This window comes from Petromyzon marinus, chromosome 14, assembly GCF_048934315.1.
Source record: "Petromyzon marinus isolate PM22_M1 ecotype Great Lakes invasive population chromosome 14, UKy_Petmar_22M1.pri1.0, whole genome shotgun sequence".
NCBI classification, from domain to species: domain Eukaryota; kingdom Metazoa; phylum Chordata; class Hyperoartia; order Petromyzontiformes; family Petromyzontidae; genus Petromyzon; species Petromyzon marinus.
In genome coordinates this window covers 12,738,735-12,757,972 of record NC_133680.1, presented here as the reverse complement: position 1 = coordinate 12,757,972, position 19,238 = coordinate 12,738,735, and the positions used below count along the sequence as shown (strand labels likewise).

The 19,238-nt window shown below is 47.5% G+C and overlaps 1 protein-coding gene across 4 annotated transcripts in view; it reads right to left on the bottom strand.

Moving 5' to 3' along the window:
- Window positions 1-651: 651 nt before the first annotated feature.
- Window positions 652-19,238, bottom strand: part of CDK17 (cyclin dependent kinase 17) — a 198,931-nt gene continuing 180,344 nt past the window's right edge. For 2 of the 4 annotated variants that reach the window (XM_076067091.1, XM_076067092.1), the window contains exons 11-19: window positions 18,368-18,491; window positions 15,896-16,016; window positions 12,350-12,447; window positions 11,838-11,943; window positions 10,794-10,836; window positions 7,645-7,735; window positions 6,920-6,997; window positions 6,541-6,679; window positions 653-1,119 (exon numbers count right to left, since the gene is read on the bottom strand). In XM_076067091.1, coding sequence (XP_075923206.1) covers window positions 6,576-6,679; window positions 6,920-6,997; window positions 7,645-7,735; window positions 10,794-10,836; window positions 11,838-11,943; window positions 12,350-12,447; window positions 15,896-16,016; window positions 18,368-18,491 — 765 coding nt within the window. In that variant the 3' untranslated portion in view covers window positions 653-1,119; window positions 6,541-6,575. Of the gene's footprint in view, window positions 1,120-6,540; window positions 6,680-6,919; window positions 6,998-7,644; window positions 7,736-10,793; window positions 10,837-11,837; window positions 11,944-12,349; window positions 12,448-15,895; window positions 16,017-18,367; window positions 18,492-19,238 lie in introns of all 4 variants that reach the window. The other 2 variants (XM_076067093.1, XM_076067094.1) reach the window with 2 other exon arrangements.

The following is a 19,238-nucleotide window of genomic DNA, read 5'->3' as shown; positions in this document are numbered from 1 at the left end:
CTGTCCCAATCAGCGGAACCTGAACCCGGCACCCGTGGTCATCTTGATGCTCGCTCGCTAATCGAGCATTCGATGAAGCCGAGAGACAATAAATTAGCGCGCACACTCACTGCCATTGACAATCAGGATGGGGGGCGATGGGGGGCAGAGGGGGGTGAGGGTTAGGTGACACGTTGCGATTAGGGGGTCATGGCTCAGGGCTCAGGTTTGGGGTTGTGGAGGGGGATTAACCAAAGACAGCGGACTCGGAGTCTCAGGATTACGTCTCGGTGCATGGGATTTGTGCGTAAGCCAAGGGTAAATGTGGATTACGGCAGTGTGTGCATTTTGGTTAAGAGTTTTGGGTATTGGCCGTTCCTCACTATGTGAAGGTTGTGGTCACGAGGACGGGGGGTGGGGGGGGTGGATGTGGGGGTGGCGTGGGGGTTGTGGGGGGTGTGGGGGGTGTGGAGGTGTGGGTGGTGATTTGGGGGGTGTGGGGTGGAGTGGGGGTGTGGGGGGTGTGGGGGAGTGGGGGTGTGGGGGTGTGGGGGAGTGGGGGTGTGGGGGAGTGGGGGTGTGGGGGGTGTGGGGGAGTGGGGGTGTGGGGGGTGTGGGGGGGTGTGGGGGTGTGGGGGGGTGTGGGGGAGTGGGGGTGTGGGGGGGTGTGGGGGGGTGGGGGTGTGGGGGGGTGGGTGGGGCTACGTTCGGCAGCGTGACGCCGCCCGGGCCGAAGTTTCGTTGCTCGCGACGCGCTCACCGGGGATGACACGCGGCGGGAGGAAAAAACAACAACAATGACGACAACAACAACACGATTGCACGCGTTACTCGTGACGAACGTTCACAGTGAGCTACAGGGGGGGGGGGGGCGAGGGGGTTGACTCGGTCACGCTAACGGAGGAGGAAGAGGAGCAAGTAAGATAACAAAGCATTACCACAAACTGTGCAGTGGTCTGGACGACGAGCGCTCAGCCACGGGTCCCCGCAGAGGGTGGTTACTGTTCGAAGAACGGGAAAAAGCCTTCGAGGGGGAAGATGATCTGCAAGATGCCTTCTGGGCCCCTGCGGTCGTCGTTTCTCAAATCCATTCTCTCCACCTTCAGAACAGCATGCTCTGTCTTCTGTTCTTGCCGTGCGCTGCAAGAGAATGACACACATCGCGCGTGTGCAATTAGTGCCACGGACCTCCGAATACACGCACGCGCGCATCGACCCGCCGGAGAAGAGGTCACGAGGCAAACGATTCGGCGGTTCTTTTCTTTGGGCCACGCTCGTTTTGTGATGCGTCAATCAACGTGTTTGTCGACGCAAGGAAGAGGGGTTTACGATCGCCGACTGACATGGGTCAAAAACCTTTGGATTACGAAACCTGTTGTTAGGCGAGGTGACGTTGTCAATAATGTGAGCGCAATTTGTGAATTGATGGATTGAACTGAATTGTATATATATTTTTTTTTAATCAAAGATGATCTTATGAAAAATACACCACCGTACATGCAGTATTAACATCTACAATTACTTTACCAAGCATTTTTTCTTACTTAATATTTATGCATTTCTTACAACCAGCAGCAAACCATCACGGTTCTGAAAGGCAATAATAATTTCAACTCGAAACATGCCGCGCAGTATTCGCTCACTCATTAGAGGCGCGAGAGGGATACCAGAGACAAGCGGGGAAGGTAGACATGCAACGAGCAGGTGCTATGAAATGCACAGCCTCTGCGGTCCTCTATATATGAAGGTGTCATCGGCCAATTAACGCGTGCTTACGTGTGGGAAGAAACAGGAGCACCCAGAGAAAACTCACGCGTGCTAGGGGGGGGGGGAAACACTCGATCCCCATACAGATGGAACAGGTGGGGTCCACATTTGCCGCACTGCATTCTCCTCGCAAGCCAGGGTATGGGCATCTCAACGACGACGGAAAGAGAGTTTCACAGCATCTGCGTGTAATCCACCAACCCTTGCCTCCACAGTGCTGGATCACAGGCGTGCATAGCTACCACCACCCGGCTCTGATGGGAGCCTCTGAACTACCTCTGGAGCCATGCCAATCAGCTGCGTTCACCTAAAACGTGCCAGTGCTCCTTTAGGCTCTGTTGAGAGTGGCCATTGCTTGTTATTCAACAAAGCCACATTTATTTGGTTTAAAACAAGGTGAGAAACTCACGGAACAGAATAGACTCTTATTCAAGATTGAACTACTAACGTCATAATAAACGTTTTAGGGTTAGATCGCGTTATTTATAACCCTCCACCACCCGACACGGCCAATCAGCAAAAAAGTGTCACGTTGACAACAGACAAATAGTTCACTACTTTAGGCCACCGGTGTGTTGAAGAGTGAATCCACAACATTTACAGTTTGAGTACGACGTTTCGCTGGTAATTACATCCAGCATCATCGATCAATTCGTCAGAATGGTAAAGCCCTCACTTGCTCCCGGCCTTAAATAGAGCAGCAGGGTGACGTCATCATCTAACTCATTCAGGTGCAGTGATTTGAGGCGGAGGGGGGGGTATTGTAATTATATAATCGATTGGTAATCAGTCAATGGTTATGATTAGTAATGAGTTGTAGATTGGTAATTAGTTGTAATGTGTGTTATTGTGATTATATGCTACATTAGTAATCAGTTAATTAGTAGAATAATATTTGTCGCAAAAGCCTACGTCTTAAACTGAACTACTACAGTGAGGTAAAAAAGTATTTGATCCCCTGCTGATTTTGTACGTTTGCCCACTGACAAAGAAATGATCAGTCTATAATTTTAATGGTAGGTCTATTTGAACAGTGAGAGACAGAATATCAACAACAAAATCCAGAAAAACGCATGTCAAAAATGTTATAAATTAATTTGCATTTTAATGAGGGAAATAAGTATTTGACCCCTCTGCAAAACATGACTTAGTACTTGGTGGCAAAACCCTTGTTGCCAATCACAGAGGTCAGACGTTTCTTGTAGTTGGCCACCAGGTTTGCACACATCTCAGGAGGGATTTTGTCCCACTCCTCTTTGCAGATCTTCTCCAAGTCATTAAGGTTTTGAGGCTGACGTTTGGCAACTCGAACCTTCAGCTTCCTCCACAGATTTTTTATGGGATTAAGGTCTGGAGACTGGCTAGGCCACCTTAATGTGCTTCTTCTTGAGCCACTCCTTTGTTGCCTTGGCCGTGTGTTTTGGGTCGTTGCCATGCTGGAATACCCATCCACGACCCATTTTCAATGTCCTGGCTGAGGGAAGGAGGTTCTCACCCAAGACTTGACAGTACATAGCCCCGTCCATCGTCCCTTTGATGCGGTGAAGTTGTCCTGTCCCCTTAGCAGAAAAACACCCCCAAAGCATGTTTCCACCTCCATGTTTGACGGTGGGGATGGTGTTCTTGGGGTCATAGGCAGCATTCCTCCTCCTCCAAACACGGCGAGTTGAGTTGATGCCAAAGAGCTCCATTTTGGTCTCATCTGACCACAACACTTTCACCCAGTTTTCCTCTCAATCATTCAGATGTTCATTGGCAAACTTCAGACGGGCATGTATATGTGCTTTCTTGAGCAGGGGGACCTTGCGGGCGCTGCAGGATTTCAGTCCTTCACAGCGTAGTGTGTTACCAATTGTTTTCTTGGTGACTATGGTCCCAGCTGCCTTGAGATCATTGACAGGATCCTCCCGTGTAGTTCTGGGCTGAATCCTCACCGTTCTCATGATCATTGCAACTCCACGAGGTGAGATCTTGCATGGAGCCCCAGGCCGAGGGAGATTGACAGTTCTTTTGTGTTTCTCCCATTTGCAAATAATCGCACCAACTGTTGTCACCTTCTCACCAAGCTGATTGGCAATGGTCTTGTAACCCATTCCAGCCTTGTGTAGGTCTACAATCTTGTCCCTGACATCCTTGGAGAGCTCTTTGGTCTTGGCCATGGTGGAGAGTTTGGAATCTGATTGATTGCTTCTGTGGACAGGTGTTTTTATACAGGTAACAAGCTGAGATTAGGAGCACTCCCTTTAAGAGTGTGCTCCTAATCTCAGCTCGTTACCTGTATAAAAGACACCTGGGAGCCAGAAATCTTTATGATTGAGAGGGGGTCAAATACTTATTTCCCATATTAAAATGCAAATCAAGTTATAACATTTTTGACATGCGTTTTTCTGGATGTTTTTGTTGTTATTCAGTCTCTCACTGTTCAAATAAACCTACCATTAAAATTATAGACTGATCATTTCTTTGTCAGTGGGAAAACGTACAAAATCAGCAGGGGATCAAATACTTTTTTCCCTCACTGTAACTATTAACAGTTTTTTTTTTTAATTTCAGCAGGTAAGGCCCACTGAGCTATACAGCTCTTTCTCAGAAGCAACCTGGCCACAAATGACAGCTCAACTCAGTGCCTCATCACGTGGAAATTTTATATCAGCCAAATACTCAAAATGCACGTTGATTCTAAATGTGGACAGAAAAACCAGAGGACCTGGAGAGAAATCCACGTGACCACGGGAAGAACACGCAAACACCAAATATACAGGAGCAGCAGGCGTCAGGGTCGCGCTCAAACCCACGACCTCCTGTGTACCAGGCGAGGTAGTTAACATCTCTATAGAGAGAGACACGCAAACTCCCAAATATACAGGAGCAGCAGGCGTCAGGGTCGCGCTCAAACCCACGACCTCCTGTGTACCAGGCGAGGTAGTTAACATCTCCTAGCCACCGTGGGTCACCAAATAGCAAAATCAAAACAAGTAGAGCAATGCAGCAAAATATTAATCAGAGATTAAACAAATTATTTAAGCAATAATGACACGCAAGTAAACTGCAGTACTCCGAGCAGGACTCATCATCTTCAACATCAACCATGGGCTGTCCACCGCAGGATGAATGCCTCCCTACAAGGCCCCAAGAGTCCACATTGCTCTTTTGATATTCATCGTCCAATTACGTTTTGCAAAAATCGATATCATTCTCTGATTTAATTTTAAAAAATGTATCCAAATAACAGCCTTGAGGAACTGGCCCAATATAAATAAGACTTTTCAAATCCGTGTGCACGTTGGTCTGTTTACTAGCCATTGCAAAATTCATGGCCACGATTCAAATCGTTTAAATGCCTATCAGCCCTGGAGTGTCTGCTAATGGTTCAGACCCGCTTTTAGATTCTCGGTCAATTTAGTTTAACATTGACTGTAGTTGTGCTCTCCCCGTGTCCTGGTATTATCCCCCCCCCCCCGTTTCAACAAGGTCACACACCAGGGTTGACATCCATTTGCACAGCAATTCAACATTTGTTTCCACGTGCAAGTGTATCCATGTACATTTGCAATTTACCTGCATCTCTCTGTAACCCCGATTATAACTCCGATAAGCTTCACACCGAGCATATGAACCATTGCTTTTATATCCTCCCAAATCATCATCATCATCATCATCGGCCATAATCTTCTGTTGGACGAAGGTCTCAACAATTTGTCACCATATTTCACTGTCCTGCGATGTAATAACTCCCGAGCAATAAATCATGTAATCGGCACTATAACAAAAAATCATATACCTTTGGCACGTTACGATGCACCCCAATTTACTAAACAGGTCAGACCATATTCTTGGTTCTTTCGGTAAAGTCACGTGTTGCATTATTTTATTGTTTCCCTTCTACACGGCGACTTTACCGAAAGAACCAAGCATATAAATCCCTGCAGTCACGAAAGCTTTAAATCAAAATTTAGGTCTGACCATATTAAATTAGATTCATATCCCGATTCAATGTGTAAATTGACGGCTCTCCGTGGCCAACTTAAGAAAGCGTTCGGTCAAAAGAAGCAACGTCTAACGACGGCGCTGGAGCCGTCGCTTGGCGGCTTTGCCTCCGTGGCGCATTTTGACGGCCATTCCATCTGTAGGGTGGAAGGGGACCACCGGATGGGACGAGTAATCGAGCGATGACGCTGCCACACGGCATGCTGGACGAACTGAGTCTCATTCCCTGCACTGTAATTCGAGGGCAGCTGGACAGCCCTGGTGTCCAAACCCTCATTCTTGATAGTGCACTGTGTAACAAAGCTTTTTTTTTTTGTTCTTGGGTAGTAAGTGTTATTTCGTAATTGGTTATGCCTCAAAAGTACAGAAAATGGCTATTATTCTCCACAAACTTTGCTTTTGTGACCAGGACAGTGATATTTTGAAATTTACCTATTTTCAATGAGAAAACGTGGTGTGCATTAGTGTCATTCCTTCACATAAAGTCCTGGTCACAAAAGCAAAGTTTGTGGGGAATAATAGCCATTTTCTATACTTATTAGGCATAAGCAATAAAAAATAACACTTACTACCCAGGGACAAAAATCGTGTTACATGGTGTTATTACTATTTGTAGTCGTCGATTGCGTTTATGGAAAGTGCCGCTCTAAGCTCCCCACTATATTCACATTGTACATACACAACCTTCCTCGTTGACTTTGTAAGCGTCTACGCGGGCGCAGCAAAAGGAACATTTCAGCAAAATTCCCTTCTCCAAACTGTGACTCGACGAAACGCAGAGAACGGTGCGTTAGCAGATGCTGTTACCGGCAGAGGGCATGTCTTGAAGCGAAGAGCAGATCCTAACTGTTGGTGCACTGATAGAGTGAGCGGCTAGTGGCCATGCCAAGGTGCTTGTCAATTGGGGTGGAGGAGGAGGTGGAGGAGGAGGCATCAGCCAGAAATGCTACCGGACAAAAGCAAACGAGAGAAACAAAAACAAAGGGAGGAAGGCACACATGAGAGCTGAAGGGAAATGGAAGAGATAAGACAGTTGAACAAAGTAGACTTTCATAGAAGCTTAGAAAATGAATAAAAATTATTAAAGTTCACTCGTGCGGAGGCAGATATATTGCTGTGTGGAGAGAGTTTACTGAGTGGTGGTGGTGGTGGTGGGGGCCTTCACAGCCACCGTTGTCTGTCTTACCAGATTCTTGGTAGGAGGACATCCTGTGGCCAGGGTCCTTCTGAAGCTCCACCTCCTTCAGAGCAAACACTGAAATGACTGAGCACGAGTGGAAACACGGGGGAGGGAACACACGCACGCGCGCAGAACCGGGGATTGATGCTCCAACACCGTACACGTAGCCAACCGTGCTCATCGGAGGTGACAACTTTTCTTGTTGCCGTTACTGAATATCGTGCAATACGAAAACGACCACGATGATAATCTTGTTGATGACGGTGGCGTCGATGGTCGATTGCGATGATGACGACGACCCACCTTACCTCGCTTCCCTCGTCTCGTTTGATGTCCCCTCCCCGCCCGCTCCGCTCTCAATCTCTCCCACCGCTCCTCACCATTCCCCCCTCTCCTCCTGCACAATCACCGTCTCCACTCATTTTCCCTACTTGGCACCTTGCACTGGAGCGAACTTCCCCTCCACATGAAGCAAGTAGCATCCTCCCCCTGTCGAGTTTCCGCTCCTCCCTCAAGACTCCCACCTCCTCTCTCTGGCCCATCCTTCCCTCTTTTCCTGGGCACCCACTGTAATTCCTGTACCCAATAAACCTCCCTCTCCATACCCCATCCCTATTCACCGCATCACTTTTAGTTACCCTAATTGTACCACTCATAAGCATTGTAAAGCGCCTCGGATAAAAGCGCCATGTAAATGTAAGGTAAGACGATGCTCACGGCAACACACTCACTGTCTGGGAGGGAGTGCACCTCTTCCCCGAAACTCTTGAAGTAGGGACGCTTCAGGGCATCCTCCGCCGAGATCCTCGCTTTGGCTTCGTACTGGGAACAGCACGGGGAGGAGGGGGGGGGAGATGCGCAAGTCTCACTCAGGGCGGCGATTAGCATGGGTTGGTAATGTACGGTGCGAAGGAAGTTCAACGCACACACATACAAGCGTGCAATACAATGGCTGCGTTTCATTTGATTTAAAAAAATCTGCAAATCGCAAGTTGGGCAAAAAAAAGGCAGACCTCGGTGGCAAATGTAAAAAAATCGTCGGAATAATAAGAACAATACACGTGGGGTGTGCTTTGGAATGCAATAATGCTCGGTTCATAACGTACGTCTTTTTGATAGTTAATGACAGTTTTTGAACGTACGTCTCATTTTAGGGAATACATCAATGTTCGGACACGTGCACGCAACTAAATGCACCCTCACCAACCCAGAGCAGATGAAAAGGTCCGCTTTGCCTGAGGTACGTCTGACACCGCGTTACTCTATGAGCAACTGTCCTTCATTGAGAAAATAATAATTTTTTTAAACTCCAACACATGTTGGAGGAGTCACATGGTATGGGGATTGCATAATTGCGTTGTAGCATGACGTCATGGCATGATGTCATTGCTCTTTGGGCATGACTTCTGAACTTGGCTTGGGAGCATGGCTGCTGATCTCAGACACGAGTCTGCGGTCGTCATGATTCATTCAATCCAGAACAACACATTCATCAATAACACTGCCTCTATGGCATGGAGACGCTTCATTGCCCCAAACGTCGTCTTTGATATATACTTTTTTGGTTAAGGCCACAGTGTTATTGACGAATGTGTCGAGGTTGTTTTTGTTGTGAACTGTGATTCCCTTTTCGACATGAGTGGACAATTTTTTTTTTTAATCTGAATTCCAGCCCTAATTTATGATACACACTGTGTCCAAGTAAACACCACTTCATGATGATACTTGTAAATATACACATGCTTCAAGTGTCACAAATGTACATCCTAAGTCGTGGAACTGCTTATATGCCTCCTACGATGTCTAACCCGCAAACAGACTTAAATTGGCAAAAAGACAACTCGATGGATGCTCAACATGGAATAGTTTATCGAATTATCAATTTCGTGTTAAAGGCGTGTAGAGTATTTGGCTGCTATACATTTCCACATGATGAGCCTCTTCATTGGGCTCTCGTTTGTGGGCAGGTCGCTTCTGAGATTGAGCGGTATAGCTCAGTGGGCCTTAACCTGGGTAAAATAAAAAAAATACAAATTTAGTTCAGCTTTAGTAACTTGTGGGTGAAACAAATAGTTGTATATATTCCTGTAAATTCTTATTCGGGTTAAAGGTCAAACCCCCGATGGAACACGACCAACGGGACCAACACCGCAGGACGCCGGTGGCCCGTAAACTCTTTGCCCGACCTCCAGAATATACGAGGTAGCCCCGAGCACACTCAACGTGAACCACGTGGTGGGCCAAACCCATGTGCCCTCCGCACACACAAGGTGATCCCGCATGCTGGCCAATAAACGTGTACAATACAAGTGGCCAGGGATGTTTCCGCGATGGTCAGCACGCTGGGCTTTGGCGATCCAGAGGTCGCCGGTTAAATTTCCCGGCGCGGCGGTCGAGACAATAGAGTTTCTTAAATCCCACCCCACTGCCTCTGTCCACCCACAAGTGTACGTGGCTAGAGCACTGTTGTAATTTATATTGCTACATTCACCCCCTCTGGTATTCGTGCCTGATAGGCTCAGGGTGATGATATGATGATATCACCTTTACTAAAAAGGCATACCGAAATAGGAAGACGTCTTCACAATTCTGGCTAATCGCCTGATGATGCTGGTTGTAATCAGCAGCGGAACGTCGTACTCCAATTGTAAATGTTGTGGGTTTACTCTCCAACTCACCAGTGTGCTGTATTAGTAACGAATTGGCATGTTTAGTTTACGTGACAAACCTTACTAATTGGCTGTGTCGGGTGGTGGCGGGTTTAACAACACATTTATATTTCCGCGACCTAACCTTCATTGTGAATAACATTGGTCACGAAAGGCTACGCGTCAAACAGAGCAGTTATTCGACTGACAAGCCGCATGGTCGGGTAAAGTGTGGAGGTACTCGCATCTGCCACGACATCGAAGCCATTGCGAAAGAGTCGGTCAAATACCATCTCGCGGGTCTCTACTGAGCTCTCTCCAGCTGAGGCCCTTCCATCAACGGTGGCGTAAGCGAGAAGTTGTAGGGCTGTGTCATCATTACCTCCTCCTATACAGCAGAAGCCCTCTTAACGACGGTAATTGGTTCCACAACACCGGTCGTTAAGTGATTTGGTCGTTAAGCGAGTATAGGAAATGCACGTTAAAGGCTTAATTAGTTCCGACAGCATCGAAAGTTACCCATTTTCACCCAAAAAACGTACTTTTTAATATTTAAACAATGGACATGAATATATAAAGATATTAACAAGATTATAAACACATTAAAATAAATATGGTTAATCAATGCATTAATTAGTATTCACTATTCCTACAACACGTCGTGAACAGGTGAATGGTCGGTTACCGAAAACATTGGGCTCGATGGAGACCCGTCATTAAGTGATTAGTCGTTAACAGGGATGCTCGTTAAGAGGGGCTCTACTGGACTCCGAGCGCATGACCTGACACACCAGCGAGTGTGCACGCCGGACACTATGTGCATCACAACAGTGTCCGCATTATGTCCATCATGACAAGGCGCTGTAATACGATGAAATCGGACACCCAACAAAATCACCGATCAGAGATTTGCCCGTATATGGAAGTAGGCGTGGTGTTGGCTGAAGGGGGCGTGTCTTTTTGCTCATATATACTCAATTGTGGATCGTGAATCTGGATTAGTCGTCGTACCGTTTCCGCTCAGTCGATCCAAAGTTGATCGGGCAGCCATCTTGAAAATGTCGATGGATTGGTGATCGAATAATTGGCAAGCAATACTTGGATCGGGTAGTCATGTGACACACCCCCTCATTTGATTGGCTAACATCAGCAAGATCGGCGATTCCTGTCACAGTCCGCTTTTATTGTACCACAGGCGCCCCACTCGCACCAATCGGCGTCGACGCTCTTACCAGCAGGAACTTTGAGAGCAGATCCAGCCCGTCGACGTCCAACCTGCACAAACGTAAACACATCGCACGCGCGGCCGTCAGCGACACTCAGCGTCTCAGTGCGGCGGGCAAGACTCAACGTCGCCAACTTGACAGTCGCTCGCGCGCTCATTCGTTGACGCATTTGGTGGCAGGGGTGGCGCATTGGGTAACACTTGTGCCTTACACAAGGACCTTGGTTCGATTCCTGACACGGGTGCCTTTCTGCACAGAGATTGTTTGTTCTCCACCTGTTCCGCATGAGTTTCTTGCGGGTTCTCCGATTTTCTCCCAAAGCAAAAAAAAAACTTACAATGTAACTGGCATTGACCAAACATCCCAATGGTAAAAATATAAAAGTCCTGCAAATTACTCAATTGAGATTACACACTGCAACATGGCCCCCCTTGCTGCAAAAATATTGGCAGGACTCTCCTGAAATGTAGCCTTGAGACTCAGCGAGGCTTTTCTTGGTGAACAAGCACAACGCAAATAATTGGTGGGACACACGAGAGTTCGATTCACTTTTTGGCACAGGGGGCATTTACATCCAAGCCTTGGCGGAAGTCATGGGGAGAATGCCCAAGTCGGAGCACTGCCCTCGGGTCTTAAATGTCTTCCCTCCTCCCACAGAGTTTCATCCACTGCATTTTCACACGTGATAAGAGCATTTAACTCGCGTGGAATATTTGTTTATTTATTTTCCGCCCACAGTAATTACACCTAGATCCGGAACAAGGGGACGGCCTCGTTCAACCTGCTGCTGCTGCTGCTGACAGATCGTGGTCGCGCTCAGTGGTGTGGACATGAAGCCTGCGCAGGAGGCCGCCTGGCTTGGGTGATGAATCGTGGGCGACACCTGGAGGAACGTTTGAAACGCCCCCATTCATGGCCGATCGCCACAGTGGCAAGATGTGAACTACCTCGCCTGGTATACAGGAGGTCGTGGCTTCGATCATTTGAGGGTTGAAAAATCCTCAAATGAGAGTCCAGAGGTAAGAGGGCAGGATGCGCCAGGATACGTACCGTGGTGCGTGGGTGATCATAGGCTCGGAGCGGTACTTGGGGAAATTGTAGGACTTGTACTCTTCATTTGACGAAATCCCCGGCCACATGTCCTCTCTCGGCGAGCCTGCAGCAAGAATGCAAGCGCGGTCGGCGAGCGGTGCGCGAGTGTCAAAGTCATGACACGTTTATTGCCTGCAGTTACCAATCATCTTCCTTATTTGTCCTTCAGGCAAGGTGGCCCCGTGTTCAGCGCTCAACTCAGAATTGGTTTCTGAGCTTAAATCTCAGCTGATGGCAACAATGCTGGGAAACTTTGCGAGTGTCAGTTCGAGAGCCCTTTTACAATGTCACAGATGGGGCATCCCAGCGCACTTCCGAGCGCGCACGATAAACGACTTGCATCAGTATCTCATCTCAAACATCTCAAAAAGGTCACCCCCAGAGGCAGCTGTCTGTGTGCGGCACGAGGTTGCTCGAACAACGTGCGGCATAGCAGCAGCACGCGCACTCATGCCCAGCGCGAGCGTTACCCAGCATCCTGAAGATGAGGTGCAGCTCGTCCTCCACGGTGGAGCCGGGGAAGAGGGGTCGTCCTGCCGCCATCTCAAAGAATATGCAGCCCACGCCCCTGCAAGGAGATGGGGAGGGGAGGGAGGCAGCCCGACATCGTAATGAAAACGAAAAAAGGCTCGGAACGTAATGTTGGGAAAGTGATGGGTGCAAAGAAGCCGGGGGCGAGACAGAAAATTGAGTTTCACGAGCTCATTTGGACAACTGTATGTGCCTGGGAGTATCTGACGCAACGTTCTTGCGTAACGTCGTGGACAGGAGTAGAAGTGGAAGGAGGGCCATGATCGCCGACGTCTTAGAGAAAGGACGTGACTCAGAGGGAGACGCCATGTACGTTCAACTTCTTTCACACAGTACTTAGCCAACCGTGCTAATGGGAGGTGTCACATGGACGCCGCTGAGGATAGCTCGTGCAGACGCGCACACACAGAGGGGCAGTGCACGGTGCAAATGTGGTGAACAGCAAAATAACGGAATTTGGAGTCAAAATCTGTTCCACTGTGACTCGTTCCCCAGAAACATCTCCCAAATTCACTCAAAATGTCCAAAAGGTTTCGATTTAAAGCTTTCGTGACTGCAATGATTCATCTTCTTTGGTTCTTTCGGTAAAGTCATGTAGAATGAGAATAAATAATAAATTGATAAAATAAAATAACACAATAAAATGTCTGGTAGGACAGCGCTGTCCTACCAGACAGTCTCGTCCCTTCATCTGATGAAGGCCGCTTGTGTTGTGGCCGAAACGTCGTGAGAATATTATTGTGTTATTTTATTTTATCAATTTATTATTTTATTCTCATTCTACGTGACTTTACCGAAAGAACCAAAGAAGGTCCAAAAGGTTATTTGATTGGAATTCGAAGCTTAACTTCACGCTGTAAAATCTTTCCATACCTCCATATGACATCACCATCTACTGATTGCATGACCTGGTTGGGCAGCATGCCTCACAACTGGAAGGCTGCAAGTTCAATTTTTCATAGGGAGTTGATCGAGTAGGTATCACTCCGGGGTAGATACATTAAGTACCACTTTGTTTTGCAGTGAATAGCGATCTTCTTACGGAGAGACTGATCCCCACGTAGCAAGTGCGGAGAGGTTCCACCCCTGGCTCAGGGCCACTGACAGACACAAGCACTGCCCCAGTGCTCCCATGAGGTGGGATAAGGATTTGTATCTGCATGTAGAGGACAACCCTTTCCCGTTCCGATGACGAGTGTGTACGTCATCAAAACGAAACTGGAAGAAAAACTAAAATAAAATAAAGTTATCGGTACCGAGGCTCCCACAAGGCCATGCGGGAGGGCGTGTGGCACAGTTTTGCGCGAGCTATCGTAGATTGCGGTCGTGTCGCTACGGTTCTCTGCGGTGAGTACAATGTCTTTAAAAACAGCGGCACTACGCCTCTCTAAATACAATTAACCATGAACCGTGTTCCGAGATTCAGCGGTGAACGGAACACCAACGCTCTGTGACTTGTAGACGTCTACGGAACACCAACGCTCTGTGACTCGTAGACGTCTATGGAACACCAACGCTCTGTGACTTGTAGACGTCTACGGAACACCAACGCTCTGTGACTCGTAGACGTCTATGGAACACCAACACTCTGTGACTTGTAGACGTCTACGGAACACCACCGCTCTGTGACTTGTAGACGTCTACGGAACACCAACGCTCTGCGACTTGTAGACGTCTACGGAACACCAACGCTCTGCGACTTGTAGACGTCTACGGAACACCAACGCTCTGTGATTTGTAGACGTCTATGGAACACCAACGCTCTGTGACTCGTAGATGTCTACGGAACACCAACGCTCTGTGACTCGTAGACGTCTACGGAACACCAACGCTCTGTGACTTGTAGACGTCTACGGAACACCAACGCTCTGTGACTTGTAGACGTCTACGGAACACCAACGCTCTGTGACTTGTAGACGTCTACGGAACACCAACGCTCTGTGACTTATAGACGTCTATGGAACACCAACGCTCTGTGACTTGTAGACGTCTACGGAACACCAACGCTCTGTGACTTGTAGACGTCTACGGAACACCAACGCTCTGTGACTTGTAGACGTCTACGGAACACCAACGCTCTGTGACTTATAGACGTCTATGGAACACCAACGCTCTGTGACTTGTAGACGTCTACGGAACACCAACGCTCTGTGAATTATAGACGTCTATGGAACACCAACGCTCTGTGACTCGTAGACGTCTACGGAACACCAACACTCTGTGACTCGTAGACGTCTATGGAACACATAGACGTCTATGGAACACAAACGCTCTGTGACTTGTAGACGTCTACGGAACACAAACGCTCTGTGACTAATAGACGTCTACGGAACACCAACGCTCTGTGACTCGTAGACGTCTATGGAACACCAACGCTCTGCGACTTGTAGACGTCTACGGAACACCAACGCTCTGTGACTTGTAGACGTCTACGGAACACCAACGCTCTGTGACTTGCAGACGTCTACGGAATGGGAAAGGGTTAAATGCCTCAAACACTCTTAGCGGCTTACATCTCATCTCAACCATTCCAATGCCTTGCAACAGTCTAACAAAGGGACCCCCCCCCCGCCACCAGTGGCAGCTGTCTTGTTCTTACAACGTGCGCGCAGAACTGGCCTGCAAATGTGCACGAGTGTGCCAGTAGGGGAGGGGTGGGGGGCGATGTTGTTGTGGTGTGGATTTTTTTCCTTCCAATTTAGTCATTTGCGAGCTTTGTGTTAGTTAATTTCGCACCAAAGTGAATGCTGGGAAATGGCCCCGTAAGCTTCAGTTTTCCTTCATTGCAAGGTCAAATAGTGACATGCCCCGGTATTTGTGGAAGTAACTCCGTGGCGATGCTGCGTTGGCAGCGGTGCACACGCACAAGGAAAATGAGGAAAATGTAATTCGTGACATTTCGGCCGATGATGGCCATTACTGCACCACCACTTTTTAATAACCCCACTTACTACTTAAACCACTAATATCTTAAACACAATTGCATACAGTATTCCCTCGTTATTCGCGAGGGATACCTTCCGGAGATGCTCGCGAATATTTAGCGTATAACGATATTGGCCGACAAAAATCTATGTTTTTTATTAATTGCCTGAAGTAAATACATACTAAAGCTATTAAATACATACAATGTATCATCTCTCATCATTTCATCTCATCACTTCATCTCATCACTTTATCTCATTACTTTTTTTATCTCGATGGAGTGGTGTAGAGTTCCAGATGCGAGTTGCAGACAGCGAGTTCGTGAATAACGAGGGAATACTGTAATTGCCATAAAGCGCCTTGGAATAAGGCGCTACATATATCTATAAAATATAAGATTACATGTGCTATGAAGAAGGCCCATTGCCCGAAAACGTCACCAATAACATATTTTTTCTTTTTTTTCCATTTACGGCCACACAGTGTTGTGTGTCGAGTTGTTCGTTGTCCGTGGCAGAGCTCCTCCTGCCGCTGCATCGTTGCCCCAGTGCAACGCTCACCACATGTCGATCTGCGTCGAGTACTCGGTGGAGCCGAGCAGGACGTCGGGCGGCCGGTACCACAGCGTCACCACCTCATTGGAGTATGTCTTCGTGGGCACCGACTTCGCCCGGGCCAGGCCTAGGCCACACACGGACACGAGCGAGCCGTGATGCATTGTGGGAAGAGTTCATTTTTTTTAATGTATATAACGGATCATTCTGCAGCCGTATGCTTGTTGATCTTCCTTCGCACCTCCGATTAGCACCGTTGACTATGTACGGTGCGAAATAAGTTCTACTTACATACGTAGCCAACCGTGCTAATTGGTGAGAGTCTCAAATTGTGGAGATTTCGGTGAGACGGCCCCAGCGTCCACCGAGCGGGTGACAGTCAGTGCCGAGTGAGCTGTGGTGGTCGGTGCAAGGGCAGTGCGGTGGTGACGAGTATGTACAGTGAGAGAAAAAAGTATTTGATCCCCTGCTGATTTAGTACGTTTGCCCACTGACAAATAAATGATCAGTCTATAATTAGAATGGTAGGTTTATTTGAACAGTGAGAGACAGAATAACAACAACAAAATCCAGAAAAAGGCATGTCAAAAATGTTATACATTGATTTGTATTTTAATGAGGGAAATAAGTATTTGACCCCCCTCTCAATCAGAAAGATTTCTTGCTCCCAGGTGTCTTTTATACAGGTAACGAGCTGAGATTAGGAGCACTATTAAAGGGAGTGCTCCTAATCTCAGCTTGTTACCTATATAAAAGACACCTGTCCACAGAAGCAATCAATCAATCAGATTCCAAACTCTCCACCATGGCCAAGACCAAGAGCTCTCCAAGGATGTCAGGGACAAGGTTGTAGATCTACACAAGGCTGGAATGGGCTACAAGACCATCGCCAAGCAGCTTGGTGAGAAGGTGACAACATTTGGTGCGATTATTCGCAAATGGAAGAAACACAAAAGAACTGTCAATCTCCCTCGGCCTGGGGCTCCAAACAAGATCTCACCTCGTGGAGTTGCAATGATCATGAGAACGGTGAGGAATCAGCCCAGAACTACACGGGAGGATCTTGTGAATGATCTCAAGGCAGCTGGGACCATAGTCACCAAGAAAACAATTGGTAACACACTACGCCGTGAAGGGCTGAAATCCTGCAGCGCCCGCAAGGTCCCCCTGCTCAAGAAAGCACATATACATGCCCGTCTGAAGTTTGCCAATGAACATCTGAATGATTCAGAGGACAACTGGGTGAAAGTGTTGTGGTCAGATGAGACCAAAATGGAGCTCTTTGGCATCAACGCAACTCGCTGTGTTTGGAGGAGGAGGAATTCTGCCTATGACCCCAATAACACCTTCCCCACCATCAAACATGGAGGTGGAAACATGCTTTGGGGGTGTTTTTCTGCTAAGGCGACAGGACAACTTCACTGCATCAAAGGGACGATGGACGGGGCCATGTACCGTCAAATCTTGGGTGAAAACCTCCTTCCCTCAGCCAGGGCATTGAATATGGGTTGTGGATGGGTATTCCAACATGACAATGACCCAAAACACAAGGCCAAGGCAACAAAGGTGTGGCTCAAGAAGAAGCACATTAAGGTCCTGGAGTGGCTTAGCCAGTCTCCAGACCTTAATCCCATAGAAAATCTGTGGAGGGAGTTGAAGGTTAGAGTTGCCAAACGTCAGCCTCGAAACCTTAATGACTTGGAGAAGATCTGCAAAGAGGAGTGGGACAAAATCCCTCCTGAGATGTGTGCAAACCTGGTGGCCAACTACAAGAAACGTCTGACCTCTGTGGTTGCCAACAAGGGTTTTGCCACCAAGTACTAAGTCATGTTTTGCAGAGGGGTCAAATACTCTCTCATTAAAATGCAAATTAATTCATAACATTTTTGACACGCGTTTTTCTGGATTTTGTTGTTGTTATTCTGTCTCTCACTGTTCAAATAAACCTACCATTAAAATGATAGACTGATCATTTCTTTATCAGTGGGCAAACGTACAAAATCAGCAGGGGATCAAATACTTTTTTCCCTCACTGTACGTATGCATGAGAATAGGTTTTATCTGGTGTCGGCCAATCAGTTGCAAAGACAATGCATATATTATGAGAGCATGTTGGTTTGCATGTTTTGCCACAAGTATGTGAGGTTAATGTAGGCATGATGCCTTGCAAAAGGTATCTATTTGTTGTTAGAATATCTTATTGCCAGAAAGGGTAAAACCTATTCTTATTTTTCATACTTTAAAACTGGCAAAGAGGTCCCAACCGTGGTAATCGGTGAGCCTCAAAGTGTGGAGACTTCGGTGAGCCGGCCCCAGCGTCCACTGCGGTGCAAGGTGCGCACCTCCGATTCGCACTGTTGGCTACGTACGGTGCGAAAGAACTTCAATGTGCACACACATACACCGAGCGGGTGACGGTCAGTGCCGAGTGAGCGGCGGTGGCCGGCACGGGGGGTGGCGTGGGAGCGAGCGGATTACCAAAGTCGGCCAGCTTGAGCTCGCCCTTGTCGTTGATGAGCAGATTCTGCGGCTTGAGGTCACGGTGCAGCACGCGGCGCTTGTGGCAGTACGCCAGCCCACGAAGCAGCTGCAGCAGGAAGATCTGGAAAGGCAGCAGTCCCCACACTGAGCTACATGCAGCACGAGCAATAGTAAAACAAATGATGACCGTAATCACATGGACAGGTTACAGTGTGGTTTATATTCATCAACAGCAATATAAAATAGGCGGCATTTTGGGGTAATGCCCTTCTTCATAGCACAGAGAGGTCATTAGAGAGAGTGGATAATGAGAGTTGGAGACTGCACACCATGGAGCCAAATGAGAATTCAATGTTTTTTAAAACGTTTCTGATTAATAGTTTTTTTTTAATTGGCGTATGAATAATCACCTAATAGTACCTGTTGCGTAACAGACAAACCCTTGAATAATAATAAAGGATTACGAAATCAACTAATTTATATTAAATGATTACAAAATATTGCTGCCACATTGCATTGTGGGAAGATTTGCTCTTTGGGAGCACAGGGCACAGTCCACGGTGCAGAAATTGCTGCTTCCAAAGTCAGAGGACACTGACAAAACCAGCTCTAAGGTTTCGAATGCATAATCCTTAACCAGGAGAGGTTGCTACTTGGGATAACTGACCGCCCGCACAGTCAGCAATCTACGTGTTGTACTGTTGCCCAGTGGCACCACCATGGGTTGTGTATGTATGTATAACGTATTTCGTATCGTAACGAAGCCAACTGTGCTAATCGGAGGTGCTTTCAAAATGGTGGATTATGCGCACAGTGCCTTCACAACCAGCAAGCGAATGATTGAAATCTGTTGCAGATAAATATTTCC